The sequence below is a fragment of the Orbicella franksi genome, chromosome 6, assembly GCF_964199315.1.
Source record: "Orbicella franksi chromosome 6, jaOrbFran1.1, whole genome shotgun sequence".
NCBI classification, from domain to species: Eukaryota; Metazoa; Cnidaria; class Anthozoa; order Scleractinia; family Merulinidae; genus Orbicella; species Orbicella franksi.
In genome coordinates, this window is record NC_138150.1 from 28,961,036 (window position 1) to 28,985,928 (window position 24,893).

Here is a 24,893-nt window from a genome sequence, read left to right on the forward strand (position 1 = left end):
ATGCCACACTATATTAGCCTGCACAATCCCAAGTTTTGCTTATGGAGCATTAGGGCCTTTTTTGGTGCTTTATTGACAAAAGGCGAGAAACCACAATTGGGGTTATTCTAAGACTTGGAAGTTGCTTCCTTCTCACACCTTCTGATTGTCTATTAGGAGAATAACATTGGCATAAATTATCAGCGTAACGTTTCAAGTGCACACTTGAGGACCTCGATGCCCTCCACACGAGAATGTCCTTTATAACCCAAGCAGTTCTCAAGAATGTTTTAGATCAATGATGAATTAAATGGGTGCTTAAATGAGGACTGAGAAAATTTGGAGGTAGATGACCATGTTGAGTGTCATTAAGGAGGTTATTGTTATTCGTGGTGTAAGATAAGATGATGAATGTTCATTGGTTTGTCTTTCGATGGTGTCAATTTCAGGTGTGGACCACGACCTGCAATATATACTGCTGGTTTTCATAAGGTAACGGGATCGATGGTCTACCTGTCGCTATTTGTAGCACGTTGGTTTGCTGTTAATGGTATATTTCGATTTTTTCATTATATTCTAACTATCACGAGTTTCGCTCTATCCGATGCTCTTGGGATGAAATCATATGCGCAGAGCTTTTCGTTCCTCGAGCCCCTCGTTTCTCGCCGTACACACTTGCCTCCATGCACAGAGAATTTTGTACATGACGACATCATCTTATTTATTGCTGTATTAATATTACAGAATGCTCATGTATTTGGGGTTTACAGTGCACTGAGGTGTCCTTAATTACACTTTTTTTGATTTCTATTTTTTCTATTCGTTTCGAAATAGTTATTTATAGGTTTTCCACTTAAAGGGGAGGCGCGGTGGCCTCATGGTTAGTGCGCTCGTCTCCGGATCGAGCGGTCCGGGTTCGAACCCTGGCCGGGGACATTGTGTTGTGTTCTTGGGCAAGACACTTTACTCTCACAGTGCCTCTCTCCACCCAGGTGTATAAATGGGTACATGTACCAGCGAACTTAAATATTCCTATTCGCTTCATGCTACAGAAACCGGGATAAGCTCCGGCCTGATGGGCCACTTGGCTCGCATGCAGACTTTACCTTTACCTTTACCTTAAGATAAAAGCGCGATAATTTAAATTCCTGAGGCCCAGTACATACGTCGCATTTCTGCCGTGTTGAATTCAATTCAACGTATTCAATTCGACAGAAATTCGACGTCTGAACCGGCTGCCGCATTTCTGCCGCACGTTCGACTGGTCTTGTCGTATTATCCGACAGAAATGCGACACCGATTCAAACGTCGAATTTCTGCCGTGTCGAATCTAATACATACACTATGTAAATGTTTTGAGCATGCGTAAATTTTGGTCCCTCCAAAGAAAAAGAAGAAACTTGGCCATTCTCGATCCAATGCAACCCGAACATATTGCAACACATACTGCTGCATTGTCAGCCTTCTCCTTCTCGTCCCATTAGCGAATAATTTTTCGCAAAATTTAAGTTCTTTGTCACAGTATATTAATTCGTCCGCGATATTGAATACTCCGCTGACCGACATACCCGACAGTATTAATTCTGAATTAAGTTGGACATAAGTGCGACGTATGAATCCACAGTCGTATTTCTGCCGCTCTTAATTAAATTGAATTGGGCACGGCAGAAATGCGTCGTCTGAACTGGGGCTGGGTTTTTTTTTTTTTTTTTTTTTTTTTTTGTAGGCTGTTGAGTCTTGCCATAGAAAATAGTTACCGAATAGGTTTTTGGCTCCTCCTTTTTCGAATTGTGCCAACTTGACGAATTTTGCTATAGCTTGCGACTAGGCTCAGCTTTGAGTCACACGTGCAAGCGGCGAAGAGCGAAGCGAAGTCTGTGCTCCAACCTGAGCCTGCTCGAAGGCTAATTTTGCAGTAGCCCTACAATCATCTTTTAGCTATTCAAGAGAAATCGGTTCTGTATACAGGAATATGCCTGCGCGTATCTGTACGGTTTGGTTTGTGGACACGAGGGGTGTTAATGATATCGAAGTTTCGGTTTGAAATTTTAATAATTTGACATTTCGACCACGAGCATTCCTCGAAATAAAAGGAACTCCGGTGACACAAACTAAATCGGGTATTTTATCTAGTTAAAAGCTATTTGAGAGCAAAAAAGAGAGCAACCGATATTTAAACTTCTATCAAGAAATTTTTTTCACAATTTTTCTCGGTATTTCCTAATTTTGCTATAGGCCGAAAATTATCTTTAATTCTTGCTATTCAAGGGAAATGTTCTGTAGATAGGAAAATACACCTGAGCGTGTCAATTTGCAGTTTGGTTTGTGGACACGAGAGGGGTTAATGATAGCGAAGGTTCGGTTTGAAATTTGATAATTTGATACTGATTTTGACCACGAGCATTCCTCGAAATTAATGGACTTCCGGTGGGTACATACTTAATCAGGTATTTTATCTAGTTAAAGGGAAGCTGTCACGTTATATTTGGTTAAAACTGTTATAAATTCACGAAATGATCCCTAAATTTATGTAATAAGAACTTAATTAGCTCTAACTAAATGATTAAAAGCGATTTCTTGAAGAAAGCAACATTTTTACAAAATTTCAACGATTTTCGAACCAAACTTGAACCCTTGAAAAACTGACATCCCGGCGCTTTTTCAAAGCCAACATATCGCAATCCGTTTCCATCCTCGAAATCGTTAGCCATCCTTGCTTCCTAATGGGTTTTAATCATTATTCGAGTTCTGCTCTACAAAATAGCACCATTATTGTCCAGCTTCCAGCGATCGATATATATTATTTACATTTCCAAAATCATGCTAAAAATGGTGGCAGTGTCCCTTAAACAGCTCTTTATGAGCAAACAAGGAGAGTAATCAATTTTTCAGCAAGTCCCATAAAATCGCAATTTTGCTCGTTTTTTTTTTTTCTGACCGTCACTCTTAACGGAACTACCACACTAAGCCTGCGCTAACTTAAGTTTTAGGTAACTATTACGTTAACGTTTTTATTTTCAGATAAACTTGCAGGAGTTTGTCAAATTTTCTTTGAGGGATTTGGTCCACGTTTTTAATACTTCTGTACTCACGGATGATACTCAATTAAAATCTCACAACAAGCTTCATTTTCCCTCTGCCTTTTTATTAACCATCTATCCCTTACAAGTATAACAACATTTAACGGAAAATGGTTTCTTTCCTGGCAATCTCGTCGCAGTTTAATGCTGTGGAAAGACAAAAAAAAACTTTCTGGAAAAAAAAATTGAAGGCATATATTGTACCTTACTACATAACAACCACTCTGTCAGAGAAATGCAATAACCATAACAAATTCACCATTAGCCAATCAGAAACCGTCTACTGTCCTGATATCCTGCGATATCGAGTCGCTGACCTTTTATGGTCTGAGGGGAACTTTCTACCTATTAACTCACTTTTAGTACGCTTTGACGGCATACCATGCTGCTTTGGCTCGGCTCGCTATGGGTAATTTGGTTCGTCCAAACTTTACCCAAACTCGTAGGATTCGAAAACTGAAGAGTGCCGAAAAAGACCGAAAACAAGTTGATAGAGCAGTCATATAGGTAGTGAAAAAATCTTAAAAATATATAAATAGGAAGGACCAAGAGGAGTTGGTGCCACACATTACACTAAAATCTTATCGGCCCGAGACAGAGGGCCGGCCTTTAGTTACATAAATCAGTTTTCATCGAGCCGGCGTGGTTTACTTGTCTCGACGTTGTTGTGAACTGAAAAGAAAATTCAATAATGCTATCTTATAAACGATCCTTACCTTTCTTTCTAGTTGCTGAGACATCTTTTTTTGCATGCCCTCTTAGTTTCAAAGTTGTTGGCATTGCCGCCGCATCCACCATAGATGAATTTTTTGCATTTTCCAGCGCTTTTGTTAAAATAGAAGCGTGGAAAATATCCTTTACACGGACCGATTATCTTTGGAAGCAGGCACGCTTGCGGGTCCTCACAAGTCTTCTGGCATGCGGCAAGAGTTTTGAAGTTGTTGGCATTGCCGTGGCATCCACCATAGATGAATATTTCGCATTTTCCGGCCACTTTGTCAAAATAGTAGCGTGGAAAATATGCATAACACGGACCTGTCTCGCTTGGTAGGTTGCAGATATTTTCTCCTTGCGCCACCATAATACCTAAGTAGCATATAAGGAAGTAAAATATGAGGTTCTAAGAAAAGAAATAAACTGCATCAAGGAATATATCAAGGACATGAGGATAGAAAATTGTGGTGGAGACATGAAATGAAAGAAATGAATGAAATGATCTTCACTGCGTTATCAAGTAAAGAAAGTTTTGTTTTGCTTGACTCAATTTAGCGGTCTCGCGCCAACACAAGATGTTTGCCGAAGAATATGTCAAACACATTTTGTATTGTGTTGAACATATCCCCTTTTAGTTTACAAAAGGCTTAAAACGGACCGCAAAAGCTTAATGTTGCCTCTTCCTTTTGGGTCGTAAAAGCTATCATCCAGGTATTTAAAAGTGCCTTTCAATACATATCGTACCGGTGTATCAGTGACGAGGTGGTGCGGAAAACCTTTCTCGGGTGTGAAGTTAATGATCTGGGAATCTTTTAGTTACAAACCCTCGACCAATTCCTGGTGTTTAGTAACCTTGTTTAGATTATTTTCTGACCCCTGATAGAGGTCAAAAAATGACAGACCAACTCAAACGGACACTGCTGGCTTTAGTATGTCTTTACTTACCTCCAACGATAATGATGATGAAAACATCAACAAGACTTGCTCTCTTGGCCATTATTGCTACAATTTCGTTATCGAGTCCAACCTAACCGAAGTAAAATCGACTTACAAATAGCAATATACTTGTGTAATCTAAAATCTTAATTCGCTTAGAGTAATAATACGATACAATAAAAATCTATTTAACGCTCACCATTTAATTTATTTATTTTAAAAATATGGTGGTTTTTCTACAAAACGATAATATACTCAATATAATTTCTTGCATTCCATGGATGGCCAGCAAAATGTGCTAATTTTTACATGTTTAGTGGTAAGAAAAGCATGTGAACAATTGTCCAGACCATAAACAATAGAAGACAAAAATGGCCATAAAATGTCAAGATGTTGGTCATTTCACCAAGTCTATTGAAATTCACTAGATTTCTCCTTACATTATTGTATCCCTTCATACCTTCCATACCCCCTTAACATGAAAAATACTTTTAAACTGTTATTTTTCAATCTATAATCACTCTTCTGGAGATGATGCTTTTTTAGTGGACCATAGTTGATAGGTGGTCCCTTTACCGACTATGAGTGGACTATCCAATAAGCTTTCGACCAAAAGTTCGTGCACGGAATATATTTCAAAGTGAACCAGTTTTGTGTGTGGTTTGATTGGTTTTTGGTGGTAAGAGCACTATTGGCATGGTTTTGGGGGCTGCCACCCGCTAAGGCACTATGGAACTAAGGCACTATTAAACTAAGAACTAAGGCGCTAAGGTGTAAACTTTAACGTTTGTTTAATTAATTCATTTCAAGTAATTAATTAGTCTAGAGGCAAGGAAGTGGTGGGGGTGGGGTGGGAAAGGTACTTGTTTACTCTATATAAAACATGTTCCACCTACGCCGGTTGAGTATGACCATCGCAAAGCTGTACATTTGTTTCAGAAAACCCCTTGCTCTCCTTTTGGTACTATTCTCTTTAGAACAAAACCACTTTGCTCTATAGGTATGCGCAGATCTGTAAGCGTTCGTGCATTTTATCAATCTCGTTCCCAGAGTCTTCGTTCCCCTTGACCAGCGGTCGGAAAACGAGAGCTCTGAGAGCAACCATTTTGAAATAAGCGAATTCTGGTGATTCTGCCCATCCGGTTTCACTGCGCAGTCTGCATCTATGGCACATCCCTGAAATGGTTGCTCCTAGAGCTCTCGTTTTCCCACCGCTGGTCAAGGGGAACGAAGACTCTGGGAACGAGATTGGTATTTTATACATTTAAGCGGAGGATACATTGCATACGGGATGACACACACGTGTTTTCGTTATGGTAGAACCCAACATGTAAGACGCATGCTTCTAGCATCGTTAGTGTTATATACTGTGTTTCCGCGTGCTTTTAGTTTTATATGCCATGTAACCGAGGACGGCAGTTATTTTTCAATTAGCGACACTTCTCCCCTTTTAGAGCAAAACTGAAACGTTACAGTGGATGCGTATTTTTTAGACAGACCAAAACGTTCCCAAGTTAGTGGCTTTAATACTCTTCAAATTATAAATTTGTGACAAAAGAAACCAGGAAAGTGCTCAAATATTGCTGCAGACGCCGTATCATCTAATGAAAGCGCAAATTAATTTAATCAGTCTCTGAGGAGACTCGTCTATATAGTACCGATGTAGAATATAATAAAAAAATATGATAAAAAATGATTTTATATTTTACCTACGAATATTGCGGTACCCTAAAGTCGTTTACTTTGTTTATCACTGTCAAAGCTATCACGAAACTGAATCTAGGACAAAAAGATAAATTCGAATAAAAATTTAAAAAAGTAGCCGTCGTGGTTGACATTCTCCAGACGACGCAGAATTTGGTCATTCCTCGTTGTTGTTTTACAGAGGACGGCAAAGAATTTACCAAGAATTATGACGCACGTGCACAGCCATTGTTCTCCTCATTAAACCTTTTGTTCAGCGACGTTGCCGTTGCCGTCGTGGTTTTCTTAAGCTCCCTAATTTTATTAGCTGGAGTATGGCCGCCGTGTTTCGCGACGTGGTCATTTTCTCATGCGTCGAAGTCGCCCTTCGGGTCGCCGGAGCTTCGTTACTAGTAATGACCACCAGAGGACTGATTTCATATCTAAAAACAATTTGAGTGGGATTACCTTGAGAACAAGACATATATAGGTGAGCGATTTAGTTTCTTACCCTTCATCCTGAATCTTGCTCTAGATTACATACTTTTGTACGTTGCAAGTTTAAATCATTATTGTCGGTCCGAGAAAGCAATAAAAAATGCTGCAACTGCGAGCTCGACACGCGCTCATTCGTATGTTATTAAATAATCTCTCTTCTATTCATTTCATTTTCAAGTTCCTGCCAAGTTAAAATTGCCCGACAGGTATTACATGCTTTATCATCGTTACTTGACCAATTTTACGCCTTGATATTATTGGCACATTTGACATTTTGCCTTTTTCTTCAGTCGAAACTCAGGAAGTGTCAAAAATTGAGTGAATGTCGACATACTGTTAGTTTAGTCAACTGGAAGGTCCACAGTTGAATTTCTTAAGACCGCCCTTAAGACGATATAATTAAGCATTTCAATAGACCAATTTTGATATATTAAATTCAGCCTAAAACAATAGACCTCACTACGAGGCTCTGGGGAATAACTACAGAGTTTGTGGGGTTTATTCCCCAGAGCCTCGTACTGAGGTCTATTGTTTAAGGCTGAATTTTAATATATCGAAATTGGTCTATTTGTAGAATATACTTCAGACAGTGGGTTATGTTGACAAGAAACAAGAACAAATGCAATTTCTTCTTGACTTACAGGAATCCGTTCTTTTACCACCAAGTCGACCAACAATAGCGCTTATGAATAGTGTCATCAGACAAACAAATTTCACGACCAAGGCTTGCTTTCAAAATGCAAATTGAAATTTTTTTCGTGGACAAATTTCCTAGGCAGCAATGATGAAAAGAATACCCTCGTGAAAAGAACACGAAGGTACCCGAGGTTTGAGAAAATTTATCGCAAATGAGGCTTGTCAAGTAGCCGAAGTGTCGGCGTAAACTTTATCACATACTGTTGTCTAAAAACTCATCAAAATAAGACCTTGAGAAAACCTTTTTCGGTCTCATGTTTCTCGTTAAAACAATATACTTTCCATGCCCTCCATACCCTCTTAAACGAGAGAAAATATTGATACCTCTGTAATCCGTATGTTCAGATGATGTGTCTTCAGTGAGGTGTTTAAAGAACTTCTGACGTTTCACCGAAATGTTGTGCTCGATATATCTTTCTTTATTAGCTTCGTCAATAAATTTGGCGCTCCTCACAGCATTTGGAATTATTAACGCAACGGATTCACTTTTGCAAAATATTACTAGGATAGTTTGTCTCTTCTGATTCATCTTTGATATTTTAAGCTAAAAACCCTGGACATCATGCTGATTTACAGGCGCCATTTCAATTTTTCAAAATCAGACTAGTTTTCCACACATTTTATCTCTGAGACGAAGTCCGTAACCCCATTTTTTTTCCATTTCTGAAACAAGTAATTCATTATCTGTCCGGCGCAGCAGAAGCTTGAGGGAAATCTATCGAGTAGAACATTTTTGCGCGAACGTCCCTGACATTATCACATACCGATCTGTCTTAAAACTGTTCAAAAGATTTAAAGATCAAAATAATTATAAGACCTAGTGAAAACTTTTTAACCATTCATATTTCTCTTTAAGACAATATACTTTCCATGCCTTATATTCCCTCTTAACAAGAAAAATATTGATACCTCTGTAATCCGTATGTTCAGCTGATGTGTCTTCAGTGAGGTGTCCAAAGAACTTCTGACGTTTCACCGAAATGTTGTGCTCGATATATCTTTCTTTATTAGCTTCGTCAATAAATTTGGCGCTCCTCACAAAAGACAGTTATTGTGATTTGCGGCCTTTTTTATCAAAAGTGAGCTGTCTCGAAATTTTTAATTAAAAACTAGCAACATATTTTGCTGCCCATTTCACTCCGTAGAAACCATTAGGGTTGTTTACAAAAGTGTACAAAATCGATCGCCAAAGGTTCTTGAGTTAGACCAATGCTGTATCATAATTAATCTCCAAGACAGGTAAATAATATCGACTGATTATTTCGGATGACCGGTTTCAATAACTTAGCAAGCATGGTCTCCTTGTAAGCTAAACAATGGAATAAAACAGTGAACCTACATTCTCAATTTAGCATTTATTTCAATGGAGACAAGCCAGAAAGAGAACTTGGTCATACTGACACGAGCAGACTTGTTATTGAAACGTTTTCACACCTCGCCATCGATGCGTCGTCATGCATGAAGTTGATGCATACAAGGACAGATTTTAAGTGACACACCACGATTTGACACTACTTTGAGAAATAACAGTAAATGTAAGTCTTGGAACGCGCAGATAGATGAATCACTGCGTTAAATAGTCGGGAGTTTAAGAAAACCACGACGGTCACGGCAACGGGAACGTCACTAAACAAAAGGTTTCATGAGCAGAACAATGATTGTGCACGTGCTTTATAATTCTTGGTACATTTCTTTGCTGTCCTCTGCAAAACAACAACGTGAAATGACCAAATTCTGCGTTGTCTGGAGAACGTGAACGACAACGGCTAATTTTTTAAATTTATATTCCGAATTTAACTCTGTGTTCCATATTCAGTTTCGAGGTAGTTTTGACAGTGAGAAGCAAACTAAATGACTTTAGGGTATCGCGAGATTCGTAGGTAAAATATAAGTTCATTTTTTAACCGACGTTGTCCTTTGCGTCGCCGTCGTGGTTTCTTAAGTTCCCACTATCGACAGAATGTGCCGCAACATTACTATCCTTTAGATACCCTAGTTTTATTACTAAGCGCGCATCGATGCATAACGTGGCGGGTGAATTTGCGTGCGCAGTAAGGACCGTTCGATGACCCCTATTTTTCTTTTGATGGATCATTTTTTCTACCGATTTAATTTCTACGTTAAGCGAAAAAATGAAGGAAATCTATGGATTAGAAGTTTGAATTTTTGCCAAATCGTCATCGAATTCCGTATCTGTGCGGCGGTTTCTAATGCCTCTTGAAGGGTTAAGGGCCTGTCCAAAATTAAAAGTAAATGTTTGGCGACCAAACATCATCAAACATTGTTTGGTGACCAAACATGCTGATGTTGAAGTAAGTGGCCAAACGGTTAAAACATGTTTGATCAAACACAGATCAAACTATAGATACAAGCCGGTGAGCAAGGGTGGTACGCATGCGCACGCCAAACAAGTTTGATACCGCTTTCCAAACGAACAAAACATCGCCCATCAAACACGAGAACAAAAGAAATGTTTTAAGTTGTTTGATAGAATGTTTGATGGCCTTCAAATTTTATCACAAACGACAAAACACGATCAAACGCGGTCAAACACGATCAAACACGATCAAACAGAATCAAACAGAATCCAACAAGGTGGCCAAACGGTAAAATGTTTGGTCACCAAACAATGTTTGATGGTGTTTCGTCTCCAAACATTTCCCGTTTCCACAGCCCTTTATTTGAAAACGTTGACAGCATTTGGAATTATCAACGCAACGGATTCACTTTTGCAAAATATTACTAGGATAGTTTGTCTCCTCTGATTCATCTTTGATATTTTAAGCTAAAAATCCCGGAGACCATGCTGATTTACGTGCGCCAATTCAATTTTTCAAAATCAGACTAGTCTTCCACACACTTTACCTCTGAAACGAAGTCCGTGACTCCATTTTTTTTCTATTTCTGAAACAAGTAATTCATTATCTGTCCGGCGCAGCAGAAGCTTGAGGGAAATCTATCGAGTAGAACATTTTTGCGCGAACGTCCCTGACATTATCACATACCGATCTGTCTTAAAACTGTTCAAAAGATTTAAAGATCAAAATAATTATAAGACCTAGTGAAAACTTTTTAACCATTCATATTTCTCTTTAAGACAATATACTTTCCATGCCTTATATTCCCTCTTAACAAGAAAAATATTGATACCTCTGTAATTCGTATGTTGAGATGATCTGTCTTCAGTGAGGTGTCCAAAGAACTTCTGACGTTTCACCGAAATGTTGTGCTCGATATATCTTTCTTTATTAGCTTTGTCAATAAATTTGGCGCTCCTCACAAAAGACCGTTATTGTGATTTGCGGCCTTTTTTATCAAAAGTGAGCTGTCTCGAAATTTTTAATTAAAAACTAGCAACATATTTTGCTGCCCATTTCACTCCGTAGAAACCATTAGGGTTGTTTACAAAAGTGTACAAAATCGATCGCCAAAGGTTCTTGAGTTAGACCAATGCTGTATCATAATTAATCTCCAAGACAGGTAAATAATATCGACTGATTATTTCGGATGACCGGTTTCAATAACTTAGCAAGCATGGTCTCCTTGTAAGCTAAACAATGGAATAAAACAGTGAACCTACATTCTCAATTTAGCATTTATTTCAATGGAGACAAGCCAGAAAGAGAACTTGGTCATACTGACACGAGCAGACTTGTTATTGAAACGTTTTCACACCTCGCCATCGATGCGTCGTCATGCATGAAGTTGATGCATACAAGGACAGATTTTAAGTGACACACCACGATTTGACACTACTTTGAGAAATAACAGTTAATGTAAGTCTTAGAACGCACAGATAGATGAATCACTGCGTTAAACAAGCAGACTTGTTTTTAAAACGTTCTTGTAACTTTGAATACCCCTCCGCTTTTAAGTTCTTACGGTTATAGGTCCAACTACCTGTAAACCAAAAATTGCATTCAGTTATAAACCTACGGATATAGGTCCCCCTCTATCTTTACTTGTTTTGAATTCGTTCTATTATGATGTTTTAAAGCTCAGTGAAAAACAACAAGTGCAACTATAGCTCGTTTCGAAGCGTTTCTTTTTCATTTTTTTATTCCGGTTATAGGCTTCCTGGGAGATACGTTCCTCCGTTTATAAGCCCATCTAAAAGCCCTTTAGAAGTTGTATAAGCCCAGGGGTTATAAGCCTATGTCACGGCATTTTTACAGACCGGTCTATTGTTAGGCTTCTTTTCATGCGAAATAGGTCACTTCCGGTCTACGTCAGCGCGCATCGGTAAATGCAAAATGGCGGCCCCAGGTGGACATGTCGACATAATAAAATACGCCGAATGCGCCAATTCTGTCGCCGTTTTTCTCGTTTTTCTCTTCACGTTCAGTCTCCCACAATCCTTTGCCATATGTATCACACTTTCGACTTGAAGAGGGAAAAATTATCGATCGTGGTGACTCATCGTCAGCGAAAGTCGGGAAAAGTCGAAATGACTATTTCGTAGTTTTCTTATTGATCAAACTTTATCCCTTTTCGGACGTTGTTCCTGTGTTTCATAATGCCGTAAAAAGTGGTTGATAATGATGAAGCGGCACAATTCAAGCGATGACCATGGTCGAGAATGTCAAAACAAGGAGCCACGCAAGCAAGATGTGAACGAGTCTTCATCCTCGACCACCTCGACCTCCCTAAAGGACATTTTACGTCGCAGGATTGCACAGAAACAAGCCCAACAATACAAGGAGCTTGCTTCGAAGGCTCAAGATAATTCCACACTTACCTCCTGGGCTTCCAACCCTTCGAGTGCAGGTTATTTTTGTGAAGTGCGGTCAATATAATATTATAGTGGATAGTGATTTATTCCCGTTGCCGGCGGAATCAATGGCTTTCTGTCATTCTGTGACTGGTTTTTTGACAATTTTGCTCCCAATGGCAAATATTTTGTCAGTCCACTCCGCATAAATGGAAGTGCTTATTAAATCAATAAAGCATCCTCAAGTTTTCCAGTGGAGGGAATTTGTCTACCCTATCCTATGGTCCTTTTCTTGGGAAACTGATCGATAGAAAGGACATGATACAGAATAGAAATTCTGAAAAGGGTTATAGGGATGTGGTTTCGAATATTAGTGGCGCTCCTGCTGCTAATGTTGCATGTTCCACAAGCAACTTGGTGATACCCTGTCGAATTGCTTCTGCATTTTCACTTTCCCAACAAGCATTTCCCAATTCCCAATTTGAGATAGGTTTGGCAGCAATGTATGTACCCTAATTGCAGTGAAATTTGGGGCTTATTGCTTCCAGAATAAATTAGATTTCTCACTTCTTTGAAGACAAATTCCAGATATGTGGTTTAATTCCTTTGTTAATGTCATCTGCGATGGAAATGAGGTTTATGATGAGCTGTATAGTAATGATACTGTTTATTTTGATGGAAACTGGAAAGGATTCAGCGAAGAGCCTCCGAGTTTATTCAAAAAACTGCTGAGGACTGACACTCACAAAGAAAATCTAAACTTGTTATCTCTAGGGGACAGACGTTTTTTGTTTGATGTATTGTTTTTTATAGAGTCCTCAATGGGTATATTAATATAGACATATCCTCTTTTATCAAATTTTATTCACGTTTTGAAAGATACCCCTTGAGGGGTAGGGAAGATGTTACAATGAAGAAGAATTATGTTAGGACTGATACTTTTAAGTATAGCTCTTTTAATAGGATTGTTGACATGTGGAATGTGTTACCACTGTCAGTTCGTCAGGCTTCAAGCATTTCTGGTTTTAAAAATGAAGTAAGGGACTACTTAACTTCAAGAAATGTTTAATTTAGTTGCTTTGATGGATGCTTTTGTTTTGTAACTTTTTGGTGCTTATATTTTTCTTTCTTTCTTTTTTCTCTCCCATTCCTTTTCTTTTATCAGGTGGTCTGCCTAGCATGGGGATTGATGTCTCTTTTGCTGACAATCCTTATAGCACTTTTCTTCTTCTTTTTTTCTCTATTACATCTATCTTTTCTAGTATATCTGTGTTACCATTGGCCATTAAATTGTAATAAATAAATAAATAAATAAATAAATGTCGCAGATGTTCTCAATGCAGTAGGGAATTTATTTAGTGTAGAATCAGCTGATCAAATTTTTGCATTCACAAATACTAATGAATTTCAGGATTTAGTTAACCACATCAATGGAGTGATTTAGGTATCACATACAGATAACTATGGTGTGATGATTTCACAAAATATGCTTGTAGGGGTTTTGGTCAAGAGCAATGGCCTTTGTGCCATTATTAATAGCCATCAGCATCCGAAAATCCAAAGTTGTATCAGACATTTTCCGACCCTGAATATGCCAATGGACACAGGTATAAACCAATTCATGAACAAGACTAATAACTGCATGGACCACTTCGATGTTGCACTGTTGGCCGATTAAAAATCTTTCAACAATTAACCGCTCCTGGGAAGACTTTCCAGTTCGAAAACTTGATAGTAATTTCATCCATGCTGCTGATAATGCAGCTTTCCTATTCCGCTTATCTCGTAGCTTAGAGCAGTCACTCACAAGTGTTGCCGGCAAACTTGCGACAAAATCCAGCGATGAGAAGTCCAAAATTCGCTTTTGTTCTTCGCTAAGCATGTGCTTTGTGAAGCGTTCCCTTTCTGAAAATACTTTCACGCGTGGACTGTCAGCAACTTGCGGGCGAATTTCAGCATCCACTTGAGCGGCGTCTTGGGCTGAAAATATCCAGGAGCTCAGTTCTTCCATTTCGTCGTTATTTAAACTAAAATTTTGCTTCTTGTTCAGTTCTTTTGTTGTTGTTTCTCTGTTGCTTTTCCCGTCGATCGGGGTTGGCTATCGTTCTTCTTCCTTTTTGAACCTGACGGACACGAAATCGAGCTCGTATCAGGCTGATCTTAATTCGTGCTTTCTTCCGAACTGCTACTTGGCGAGGAATCTACACTAGAAGGACTACAACTATAAGAGGATTCCTCGCCTCTCTCCGCCATTTTGTTTTTTTCTTCTTCCGGTGAAATGATGACGTCAGTTAAAAATTAAGTCCGTGCTTGTGATAGGTCACTGAGTTTTATAATTCGCGGTAAATTCAAACTAAAAATAGATCGGTCTGTGAAAACACCGTGACAGGAATATGGGTTAGTTGCTTGCTGTGGGTGATGGGCTCCTGCACAATGCTACTGGTCTCTTTCAGTCAATACTTTGTCAGTTGTAGTTGGTAGAGTGGAAATGCCTGGCGCTCGTAAGAGGACCAGCATGTCGACTTGACATAATAGATGATTGATGAAAGTTGAGTGAAAGTCAACTTAAGACTGAACGTCTTACCTCAAAACAAGAAAAGAAATTTAACTAAAAGTTGTCTGAGATTTCAAACCCGATAGTGACTGTTACATAGAAACCGTTGGTGTTTACTGTTGTTGTTTATTGTTTATTTCACCCTCATCGGCGAACTGCGAACCCATATTTACAGGAGTCTGCGTTTTTCTAATAATCAGCAAAACATAAGAAATAAAAAAAAAATCTCGATAACTCTGTGACAAATGCTCAGTTTCGATGGTGACATGAACACGATGTTATGAGATAAATAAATAAATAAATAAATAAATAAATAAATAAAAGATTTACAATATTTAGAGAGGAAGCCCCATCAGCCTTAGCTGGTTTTCATGTAGGTTCTCTATCATGGTCGAATTGGAATTTGGAGATGCTGGTTTTTGTCATGCAATCGTCGCTTTGTTTTACCGACGTAAGGAATCATAGTCCCAACAACTGCAACAAACGACGATCAAATGACAGGAAGAGCGAAGAATTTCAACGCACAGTTAAGTTTTTTAGTCCGTACTTGTTTTTGCTTCCTTCTGAAGCATTGCCTTACTGGAGAAAAAAAAAAAAAAACTAAACAAAGGAGAAATCATTCAGGAAATGAATAGATAGAGGAAAGAAGCTTGTATAATATTCACTCTTAGCAGTTCGCTTTTTGCTAAAGCATTTAGTTCTTTGCCATTATTAGTCCGGTGACCGAAGCTCAGTCACGTGCAATGGGCAATACCACAGACACGTAAAAGCTCAACCTTCTTTCCACGATGTCAAAGTCGATGCCGAAAGGAAAAGACATGTGGAATATGTTAACAAATGGTGCAATCTTTTCTGCGTTCAAGCATACAGACCCGCTCACGTGCACCGTTCGCGGTAGATTCACTCTGGTCAATAAGCGTATATTTCGAAACGGGTCGTTCCGCGAACTCAAAATAGAATCGAATGATTTAGCGAAGGTTTTACTAGAATCAAACCAGAAATCAAATCGGTCGTCAATGAGCAGAAAATGTGGACTGAGTGTAACTAAAGACGAAATTTAAGAACATTTACGAAAGTTTTAGGTGTTAGGACGTTACACCTCATGAAGTTAAGTAAAATCATTTTGAAATCGTTCTTAAAAGCCAAACCATAAACCCCAAGACCATATTTGTTCTAGTTTCACCTAACAAACATTTTGAAAAAGACAGCAACTTTCAAGCGGGTCGTAAACTATTCTGAAATTTCAACAATAGAAGAGGCTCTGCCATTCTGATGAACATAGTCATTTATAACAGTTCTTAAACCCTTTTATGTTTCCTATTATTTTCAAGAGAGTTTTTTTTTTTCACAGCTAATTGCTCTGGAATTTCAAATGGTCCATAGATAAAGTAAGAAACAACAACAGAAGTAGAAAAAATGTTTGAAAAGTGGACCCTTTTGTTTTCCCTTGTCTAGGCCAATAATAAGTGGTTGTGCAAACTCTGTAAAGAAACCTTGAGTTGAACAAAACTGCCATTTTTTCTATTCTCGTCAATCTCGTAAATTTTATTAAAGTTTGATGACGGTTTGGGGTTAATAGATTATACACTGACCTTTCGGTGCTAAAATCATCTTCCTTAAAAGATTAAAAGGAATCAAACACGATATATTACTTGTACGTTGGCCCAATCACAACACCGGACAATATAAATGTCTCCTTGGTTACTGTTCTAACGCTAAGCACGTGACGTCCTAACATCACGTGACGAGCAATAGTGATAACCTTTGTATGACCAAATGGCGAGCAAGTGTTGATTAAAACTCCCCTTTCTTCGTATTCATTTAACGAAACTTTTGCGGTCCCTCCATTTCCGTGTGTTCGAACGGCGACAGCGAAATTTCTGGCGTCAGTTCTACTTTCAAAATTACACTTTTCCGAAAACGCGGTTAATGGTATTAATATTGCTAATGTCAGGAGAGAGTTTGCCAGATGCGATTGCCATCCGCAATATGCATCGGTTCGAAACCTTTGGATTTCAGAAGGCTGAATCTGGTCCTCTGGATAGGGCCGAATAACTGCTGTATTCACCGATCCTCTCTTGTTAGTGGGAACTCTTTGTACCACCTCAAATCCAATATTGCCGATTTCTTTCACCTGAAGACTTCGAGTCAGTGACATGTTCTTGTTTAGGTCTGGAGTCATCAGGGTATAGCACAGAGGATGGTCACGAAAATCCTGTTGATAGTTCTTAGACACGGGTTCTGGAAGGTCTCTGAATTTCAGCGGGCAATCTGGCAAAATGATGATATCGCCTACTGATGGTAACGAATGTGTTGGGACAGTTACTTTGACTTCTTTGGAGGTCAATACATTGTCCATTATACTTAACATTAATCGCCTCATATGGTTTATGATCATATAAGCGACTTGAGCATGACTTATGATACTCACGTGATTGCCATCAGATGTAAACATCTTTGGAAGCTTTTTCCCTATTTGCAAAGGACTAGAACATAAGAAATTTCGAAGACTAACAGTTGTTATTCCATAGTTTACAGCGAGTATATAGTTTGTCCATGGTTTTCCAGGTTATTGCATACTGGAATTTGTAATGCACCTTGAACAAAATTAACGTACATAACTGCAGGCGAGGTTCTTTCGCTCAGAATCTCTCTGGTCAATTGCTCCAGAGGCAGGGTCATAGGAAATCTGGAAACTTTTAAATGAATATAATCATTGACGGTGAAATCCAGAAGTGCAAGATTCATTTTAGTGTTTGGCTTCAATAAAACATTGTAGCAAAAGGCGGAAAAGTTGCTGCCGGTTCCCCCTATGGCAAGATTATGAAGCTTAAAAACGGAACCTGTTATAGGCTCTACTGTTTTATGCCACCAGTCGCTGAACACCCGGTAATATATACCTCTTAAGTCTTCATTATCAAGAGTCAAGCCTCCACCTGCAGAAATCGAACCACCCATTATGGCTACGTTGACATCTTCTCCATTTAGTGATCGCAGGATTACATCCCTCAGGCGATTTGTTGTGTCATATCACTGGACTACTCCACGTGTACTGTTCCACCCTGGTAAAGTGATGAACAAATCCTTTAAGGATTTTTTAAAAAACCAAATTTCGAGCGGATTTCTTTTAATGGCAAGCTTGAGTTGTTTGAGTTTTTTCTTAGTCAGTTTGCTGCTTATAGTTGAGTCAGTGTCGGTTCTATTTTGACGTTGAAATTCCAGTTTCTGCCTTCCCGCCATTTCCATGCCTTCTACTTGAGGCCAGTGAATGATTTAAGCTTTTAAAATAAACACAGCCAGCAAAAGTCCGTCTAAAACATCGAATCGCAGTTTTTGACCTTTCATAAGCATCGTCTTTTACAGTCCAATCAACACTAGAGTTTTCGTCTATGCGACTTTTCACCTAGCACAATTTCATCCAAACAGGTTTGACTTCTCGTTACTTTGGTTAAATTGTTATTCTCAACAGTTATCATGTGTCGGAGGTGAAATAGATATCGCCTGTTTAATGGCTATAGACACAACCACCTGTTAAATGAGAGTGCGGTGCAATAGCTCTAAGAGGTAGGCTGTCAAGGCCTTCAGAGCTGCAGTCATGCCTTGGTTGCAAAAGTAACTTGTTTCTATTTCTCCTGTTATTTCACTATACTATAGTTTTCGGCGGTGTAACTATAGACGAAGGAGGAATGCAGTGCTGTTGCAGGTTATAGAAAATATCTTTATTTCAGACGGGTCAACTGACATCAAAAGGCAGGCAATGGAAAATTATTTAGACATACAATAATATGCAATGCGTGAATACGAACACCAAAATCTGATTGCACTGAGGGAATCTGTAATTAAGAAAATGACGGATTAAACTTTTTCTTTTTTTTTTTTGCCTCTTTCCCACTTTATCACGACGTCGTGGTGCACAACCCATTCAGCTGTAGCTTTGTCTTTTCTCAGTCTTTAAATAGAAATTCAAAGATATTTCTACGGGTGGAGCAGGAAGCGAAAATTCCATTTGTTTCTATTGAGAGCACAATTTTGTGTTTTTTGAGGTCGGGTTGCGAAAATCTCAAGGAAGAAAGAGGCGGGATACAGGATTTTAATTATTATAGACCAGCAAATGGATCATTGATGCAGAGTGGTATTGGGTTTCCATTAATGAACGGCAAAGAAGGTGTAACTTGACAAAGTATTGCACAATGGCATCGTTATAATTAATATCACCACCAGTTTGGGAGGGAAGATCGGCAAAAGGTGAATGAATAAATTTACTAACATCGAACTCTGTATTCAGCAATTTGGTAGTTAACTCTTTAACGATTTGCCAGACACCTGTTTTTCATCCGCGAGATAATGCACATTAAGGAGTTAAAGGACTCTCCAACCACCGAACTCCAATTAGAAACTCTGGCGCATATTACCGCTACAAAAGATCACACCTCGACCATTTGCTTCACAGAAAAGCAGACTCAGAATATCTGATTGAATCACCTTTCCTTTCATTGATACGAGAACAAAGAAAGGAAATTAGAACAACATGAACAAAAAGAAGCGTGAATATTTCTATTGTCACTCTTGAGACTATTGAACTTCAAAACGTGGCTCATTTTCTGCTACCCATTGCCTGACTAACTTCAGCCCTTTTATGTGATTTTTTTTCATGACTACAGAATCTTGATTAAAAATTTGAGTGGGATCAGGATTCCAGGGATCTGGACATTAAGAAGAGCGGAACTGTGAGATAAATAGGAGAAATGAAGGGAAGGGGGTACCTGAGAACCCTGACTGAGGATTCTCGACTCAAATCGATTGAATATTGTTTTAATGTTTACTCGAGTCATAACTTTCTTGGAAATGACGCGTTATCCCTAGGGCTCTCTCCTATTGACGTACTAGTATTATATTGGACCCTCTCTAGGCCAGGTGCAGCATAGTGTAATATTCTACCCTGGGTATTGCTATTCATGACAAGGCATTAAGTTATGCATGGGGAATCAGTCTGGTCTGGCCAGAATGCTTGTAAGAGCTCCTTCAATGATTACCTTCATAGAACTCGATTGAAAACTCGATTTAGGACTTCGTCTTACACTGAGCCTGCTTCGCGACCTTCAAAACGCCGCCTCGCGGCCCAAAACCTCGCAGCTCGCTTCGCTCGCTTAGCTATTCTGCCCTGAAACTCATGAGGTCGACTTGTGGCAAGTCTAAGAGAAAGCGTTCATTTCACCTATATTTATTTATTTACCACATATCTCATAAAAGTAAAAGTGGAAATGGTGTTTCCTTGGCTTGCTTGTCGATTCCGCACAGCAGCATGGTACTGAATTGAAAACTGTGGAATTCAACAAATAGTTAACTACATAATGTCGTAGGCATACATATTGCACCTAAATGTGACCAACACCCATGATCAGTATGGAAAATGCATTCTTAAAAATGTTGGTTGTGCGAATATTTTCAGTGTGTTATTTTAAGAGAACTTTGTAGCCTTGTGTGATACACCGTGAAAAATTTAACCAAGCTCCCTAGACATGTTAGTAACAAAAGTTGATTACACTCAATTGCAAACTCCTTATGATAGACATCACAAAGTGTACTCATTTGCAAACGTTCACCAAAACCTGTCATTGTTCTGTCAAATAATAAGTAATACGAACAAGTAGAATAACCCGGTCAAATATTTGTTTAAAAGTACCTATTAGAAAATAGGCCCTTTTCGAGTTGTCTTTTGCCTCTGTTTTAAAACAAGTTCTCGTGCAAAACCTTTTATATGAAAATGAGTTTGATTTGCATGAAAATGGACCCATGGGTGAAAGGCATTTTCATAAGAATGGTTTCGCAGGAATACCCGTTTTGACACGGCGGCGAAGGGCAACTAGGAAATGACCTATTCTCGCATCACATAAGTGTAAGTTACTGTGGAAGTGCCATAAAATAATCCTCACCTAACTTTCTATCTACTTGCCGCATAGTGCTTTGCATGCCTCCAGCGTTCCGGAGTTGTTTGCATTGCCCATACATCCGCTAAAGACGAACTCCTGGCATTTTCCAGCGGTGCTGTCAAAATATAAGCGCGGCTGTTCACCCTTTCAAGGCCTCTGTTCTTGGCAGTTGGCAGATATCACTAGTCGCTTGACAAGTCTCCAGAGTTTCGAAGTTGTTTGCATTGCCCTTGCATCCACCATAGAGGAAATCTTTGTATATTCCAGCTTTTCGGTCAAGATAGGAGCGTGGAAACTCTGCTTTGCAAGGACCCGGTTTTTTTTCGCCTGTTGTTATTTATGGTGTACATTAAGAACGTGCGAATAAGAACCTAGATTTTTCAAGTTAGCCCCCATAGGTTCTCATATAACTGGTGTTTACTGTGAAATTAGGCTCTCTAGGTTTTTAAGAGTGAATGCCCGTAAAAATCGACCAAAATCGTCTATCAATGGCACAGGTCGACAAATTGATTTCGCTTGTATTTCGCCCATGGATAGGTCCTAGTAAGAATAGAAACGTAGCATAGTTAGTTTCTGCTAATACAGCTTTCTTTGGTAGAAATATTCCAAAAACGATTTCGCCCCAATTGGGCTCAAAATCTACTTCCGGTTTTGCTGAATTTTCTGAATATTTGATTGCTTCGTGCTCCGTACAACAGCTACTTGAGAATCTTTCAATGGATTTTATATTCAGCTCAGGTCTTCGTGGTATAACTGAGTGAAAAGTAAAATAAATCGAAGTTAGTTTTGAATCCGACACGGGATCAAACAGACATGCAAAATTTTTTAAGTGTGTTGAAAGCGAATTATTGGATTAAAACATCGCCCTATGTCGCTCTGGGCTATAACTTAAAACGACTTAAAAACATGCACTTTCTACGGATTAATTATACATCCACCTGTTTGAAAATCAAAAGATTTCCCTGGGCAAATGGTTTTAAGAAGCTCGGCTTGGCCTGTGTTTTTCATCAATTTTTCCCAAAGTCCGCCTTTGGAATGTAAACAATTGCGTGACGCGGGTATAGTCACTCGTTTCCGACAACCTGCTCAAAGAAATCTTCAGAAACGTCGTATGCGGAAAAAACAATGAAAAATGTTCTCTTTTTGTGTAAGTTTGTGTAAGTATATAGTTTTTTCATTTGCCTTGCATCACCTACCACATCCCTGATAAAAAAGGGGACTGCAGGCTGCAGGGTAATGATTGTACATGTTTCACATAGCTCGTTCATTCCCAGAAGATGTGTCACTTAATACTTTCGCTGATTACCAATGGCCGTTTTAGAGATAAATTTAACCAATTCTCTATCGTTTATGGCAATTAGATCATTGACAAATTTACTCAAGTGGAAATACGATAAATTATTAAAACTACTAACTGCGTGACCCCATCTCAGGTCTTCTACGACTTCTATGCTGTGCAGAAAATTTGTACATTCACAATATTCTCAACCTGAACTAGAAAATAACAGCAAAAGGCCGGATTTCTAGAATTTGGCCGAGAAAGAGATATGCGTACGCGTATGCGTTTCAATCATATTGGGACACGTTTGTTAAAAGCTCTACTTTTTCTACTTTAATTAGTTGTTTGTTCAATGTAGTAACAGTTTCAGACGTATTATTATCCTATTTGTTACCTGTCTTTTAAATTTGCAGGTCATAATATTGGAATAGAAATATACATTGCAGTGGTCGATCTAAATTAAAGTACCAGTCTCTGGGGCAGCTCCGCCGGCCCCTTTTGCTGAAAACATCACAACATTTTTGCCTCCTAAGGTGATTCATCAGGAATAAAAGTTGTCGAACGATTTTTGTGAAACGATTTTTGAATGTTCGAAAAATGCAATAAAATTAAAAAATAGGCCAGCGTGCTTAGCCTGCGTGAAGCCGTATCCATAAAGGATGATGGTACGGCTACACTTGGGCTACATCATGCTCGGAGAAGAGATTTGATGGGCCAACTCCATTTGTGCCTGTACTAGTTCTAATCACTTGTATTATTTGATCGGTTAGCGTTACATTTTGTAGCCTGCGAACAGGCTCCCAGTGAGCCCGAACGAAGCGAGGGAGCCTGTAGACATTCTATTGATGCCGCTGTTCTATGATACCAGTTCCTGGTATCATGATATGATTGGTTAAATCGCTGATTGTTGACATCTTTGAGATGAATATTTGACAGACTTTGTAAAATTATACGACTCCAACGGTTCGTTACAATAGTGCATTTGCCGTTCTCTTTTAAGTTTCGGTCTCTCGACCTCTCGTTATTTCACAAGTGATTCTGAAGAGTACTTTATGGTTTGTTACGAGGAGGAATTTTAAGTAGAAGCTAGTGGAGTGGAGCCGTTTGGCGGTGCTATAGCAATTTTTTTGGAGGTCAAAGGCAGGGTTTCCGGAGTTTCCGCCGTTATCTCCTTGTCGCTTCGCAGAGTTTGACACCTCTATCATGTGTTTATAATTTCTTTAGGCTCATTTCAGTATTGCAAAATATGTTTTAAGCTCTCTAAGTTAAGTTTGAAATATTCCGTGAACATGTTGCTTACTTGCACTCTATATTATGACGCCCGGTCCGGCTATTTGATTAGCTCGATTACCGAAAATGTAGCTTCTTGACAGGTCTAATTACCTCATTGACTGATTTGTTACAGGCTTATCACCAAGGGCGGATAGGCACATCAAAAAGAAAGTCTACAGGCTCTCCTGTCCCCGCCCCGATCGCTTTGCTCTCCGAATTCTTCTGTTTCGCGCCCGCCGAAATTTTTTCCGTCCTCACCGGGAGCCTGTTCGCAGGCTATACATTTTGCGGTAGCTGGAAGCAAAGTTTATTAAACATACCAGGAACAATGCTGCAATATTTAATCCACAAGCCTGGAAAAATCAGAAGCTAGTCAAAATGTTTTCATACAGGTAAAAAGTATTAACACGAGTGGGACGTTCTTTGATCCGACGTGAACCCGTTCGACCCGTTTGGCTTTTGGGTATTTTCCCTCTGACGTTTTTGTGCCTTGATATCTCTCGAGGGACCCGACATCTTTCGTGACTGTGGCTGGCCGCGTCACGCAATTGTTTACATTCCAACGGCGAATTTAGGGCAAAACTTTATGAGAAACACAGACCAAGGCGGCCTACTTGAAAACATTTGCCCAGAGATATTATTTTTCATGTTCAAACAAGTGGGTGTATAGTTAACCCGTAGAAAGTGTTTTCATGGCATTTAAAGTTATAGCCCATGGAAAAATATGGCGATGTTTTAGTGCTTTAAGACCCCTATAATTCGCTTGCAACACATTGCCAAATTTTGCGTCCTTGTTCCAGCTCGCATCGGGTTCAAAAGTAACTTCGATTTATTTTATTTTTCGTTCAGTCGTACCATGAAGCCCTGAGTTGAATATAGAAATCATTGAAAGATTCTCAAGTAGCTGTTGTGTCGTGTGCGATACGATCAAATATTCAGAGAATCCAGCATAACCGGAAGTAGATTTTAAGCTCAATTGGGGAGAAATCGTTTTTTCTCAAATTTCTTCCAAAAAAATCCTGTATTAGCAGAAACTAACTATGGTCCGTTTGTTTTCTAACTAGTGCCAATCTATGGGCAAAATATGAGCGAAATCGATTTGTCGACTTGTGCCGGTGTTTGGTCTATAATTATAGGCAGTGGTTCTTAATCAGGTTCTTGATTTTTATTTAAAATAAAACAACTTGTACTCATGGGTGAGGCCTTTATATTGAATCATTTACGGTACAGTATTGTGGACTTATATCACTGCCAGTGGTCTGGCTAGTTTTTGTTACCTTTTTTTGTATCGCAGGTCATAACAGGTTCTATAGGCGGGTTTTTACTGTGTAATAAATAGATCTGAGGGTACGTTTTCACGGCAGTCTGGAGTCTCTGTTCATGCTACCTACCGAAGATAATGATGATGATGAAACTAACAGCCATTATTGCTGCAATTTTTTTACCAAGTCAAACCTAAACGGAGCAGGGAAGCATAAATACCAACAAATTTTCTTACCAAAATAAAATACTAAGCTGTTCTTGATAACGGTTCTTGTAAAGAAAATAAAAACCGCAGTTA

At 39.0% G+C, this 24,893-nt stretch overlaps 1 protein-coding gene and 1 pseudogene across 3 annotated transcripts; both read right to left on the bottom strand.

Moving 5' to 3' along the window:
- LOC145489787 (kunitz-type serine protease inhibitor bitisilin-3-like) lies at positions 1 to 10,808 on the bottom strand. 3 transcript variants are annotated; one of them, XM_081468831.1, is made up of 4 exons: positions 10,737 to 10,808; positions 4,719 to 4,800; positions 3,776 to 4,145; positions 1 to 3,206 (listed from the first exon to the last, which is right to left on the bottom strand). In XM_081468831.1, exons 2-3 carry the CDS (start codon positions 4,768 to 4,770, stop codon positions 3,784 to 3,786), a joined length of 414 nt encoding a protein of 137 aa, XP_081324957.1. In that variant the 5' UTR covers positions 4,771 to 4,800; positions 10,737 to 10,808; the 3' UTR covers positions 1 to 3,206; positions 3,776 to 3,783. The 3 variants fall into 3 exon arrangements, with proteins under 3 accessions (XP_081324957.1, XP_081324956.1, XP_081324955.1); XM_081468830.1 differs by lacking the exon at positions 10,737 to 10,808 and adding an exon at positions 8,496 to 8,661; XM_081468829.1 differs by lacking the exon at positions 10,737 to 10,808 and adding an exon at positions 7,911 to 8,481.
- A 5,257-nt stretch (positions 10,809 to 16,065) lies between these two features.
- Positions 16,066 to 18,791, bottom strand: LOC145491075 (uncharacterized; annotated as a pseudogene).
- Between the last annotated feature and the right edge of the window lie 6,102 nt (positions 18,792 to 24,893).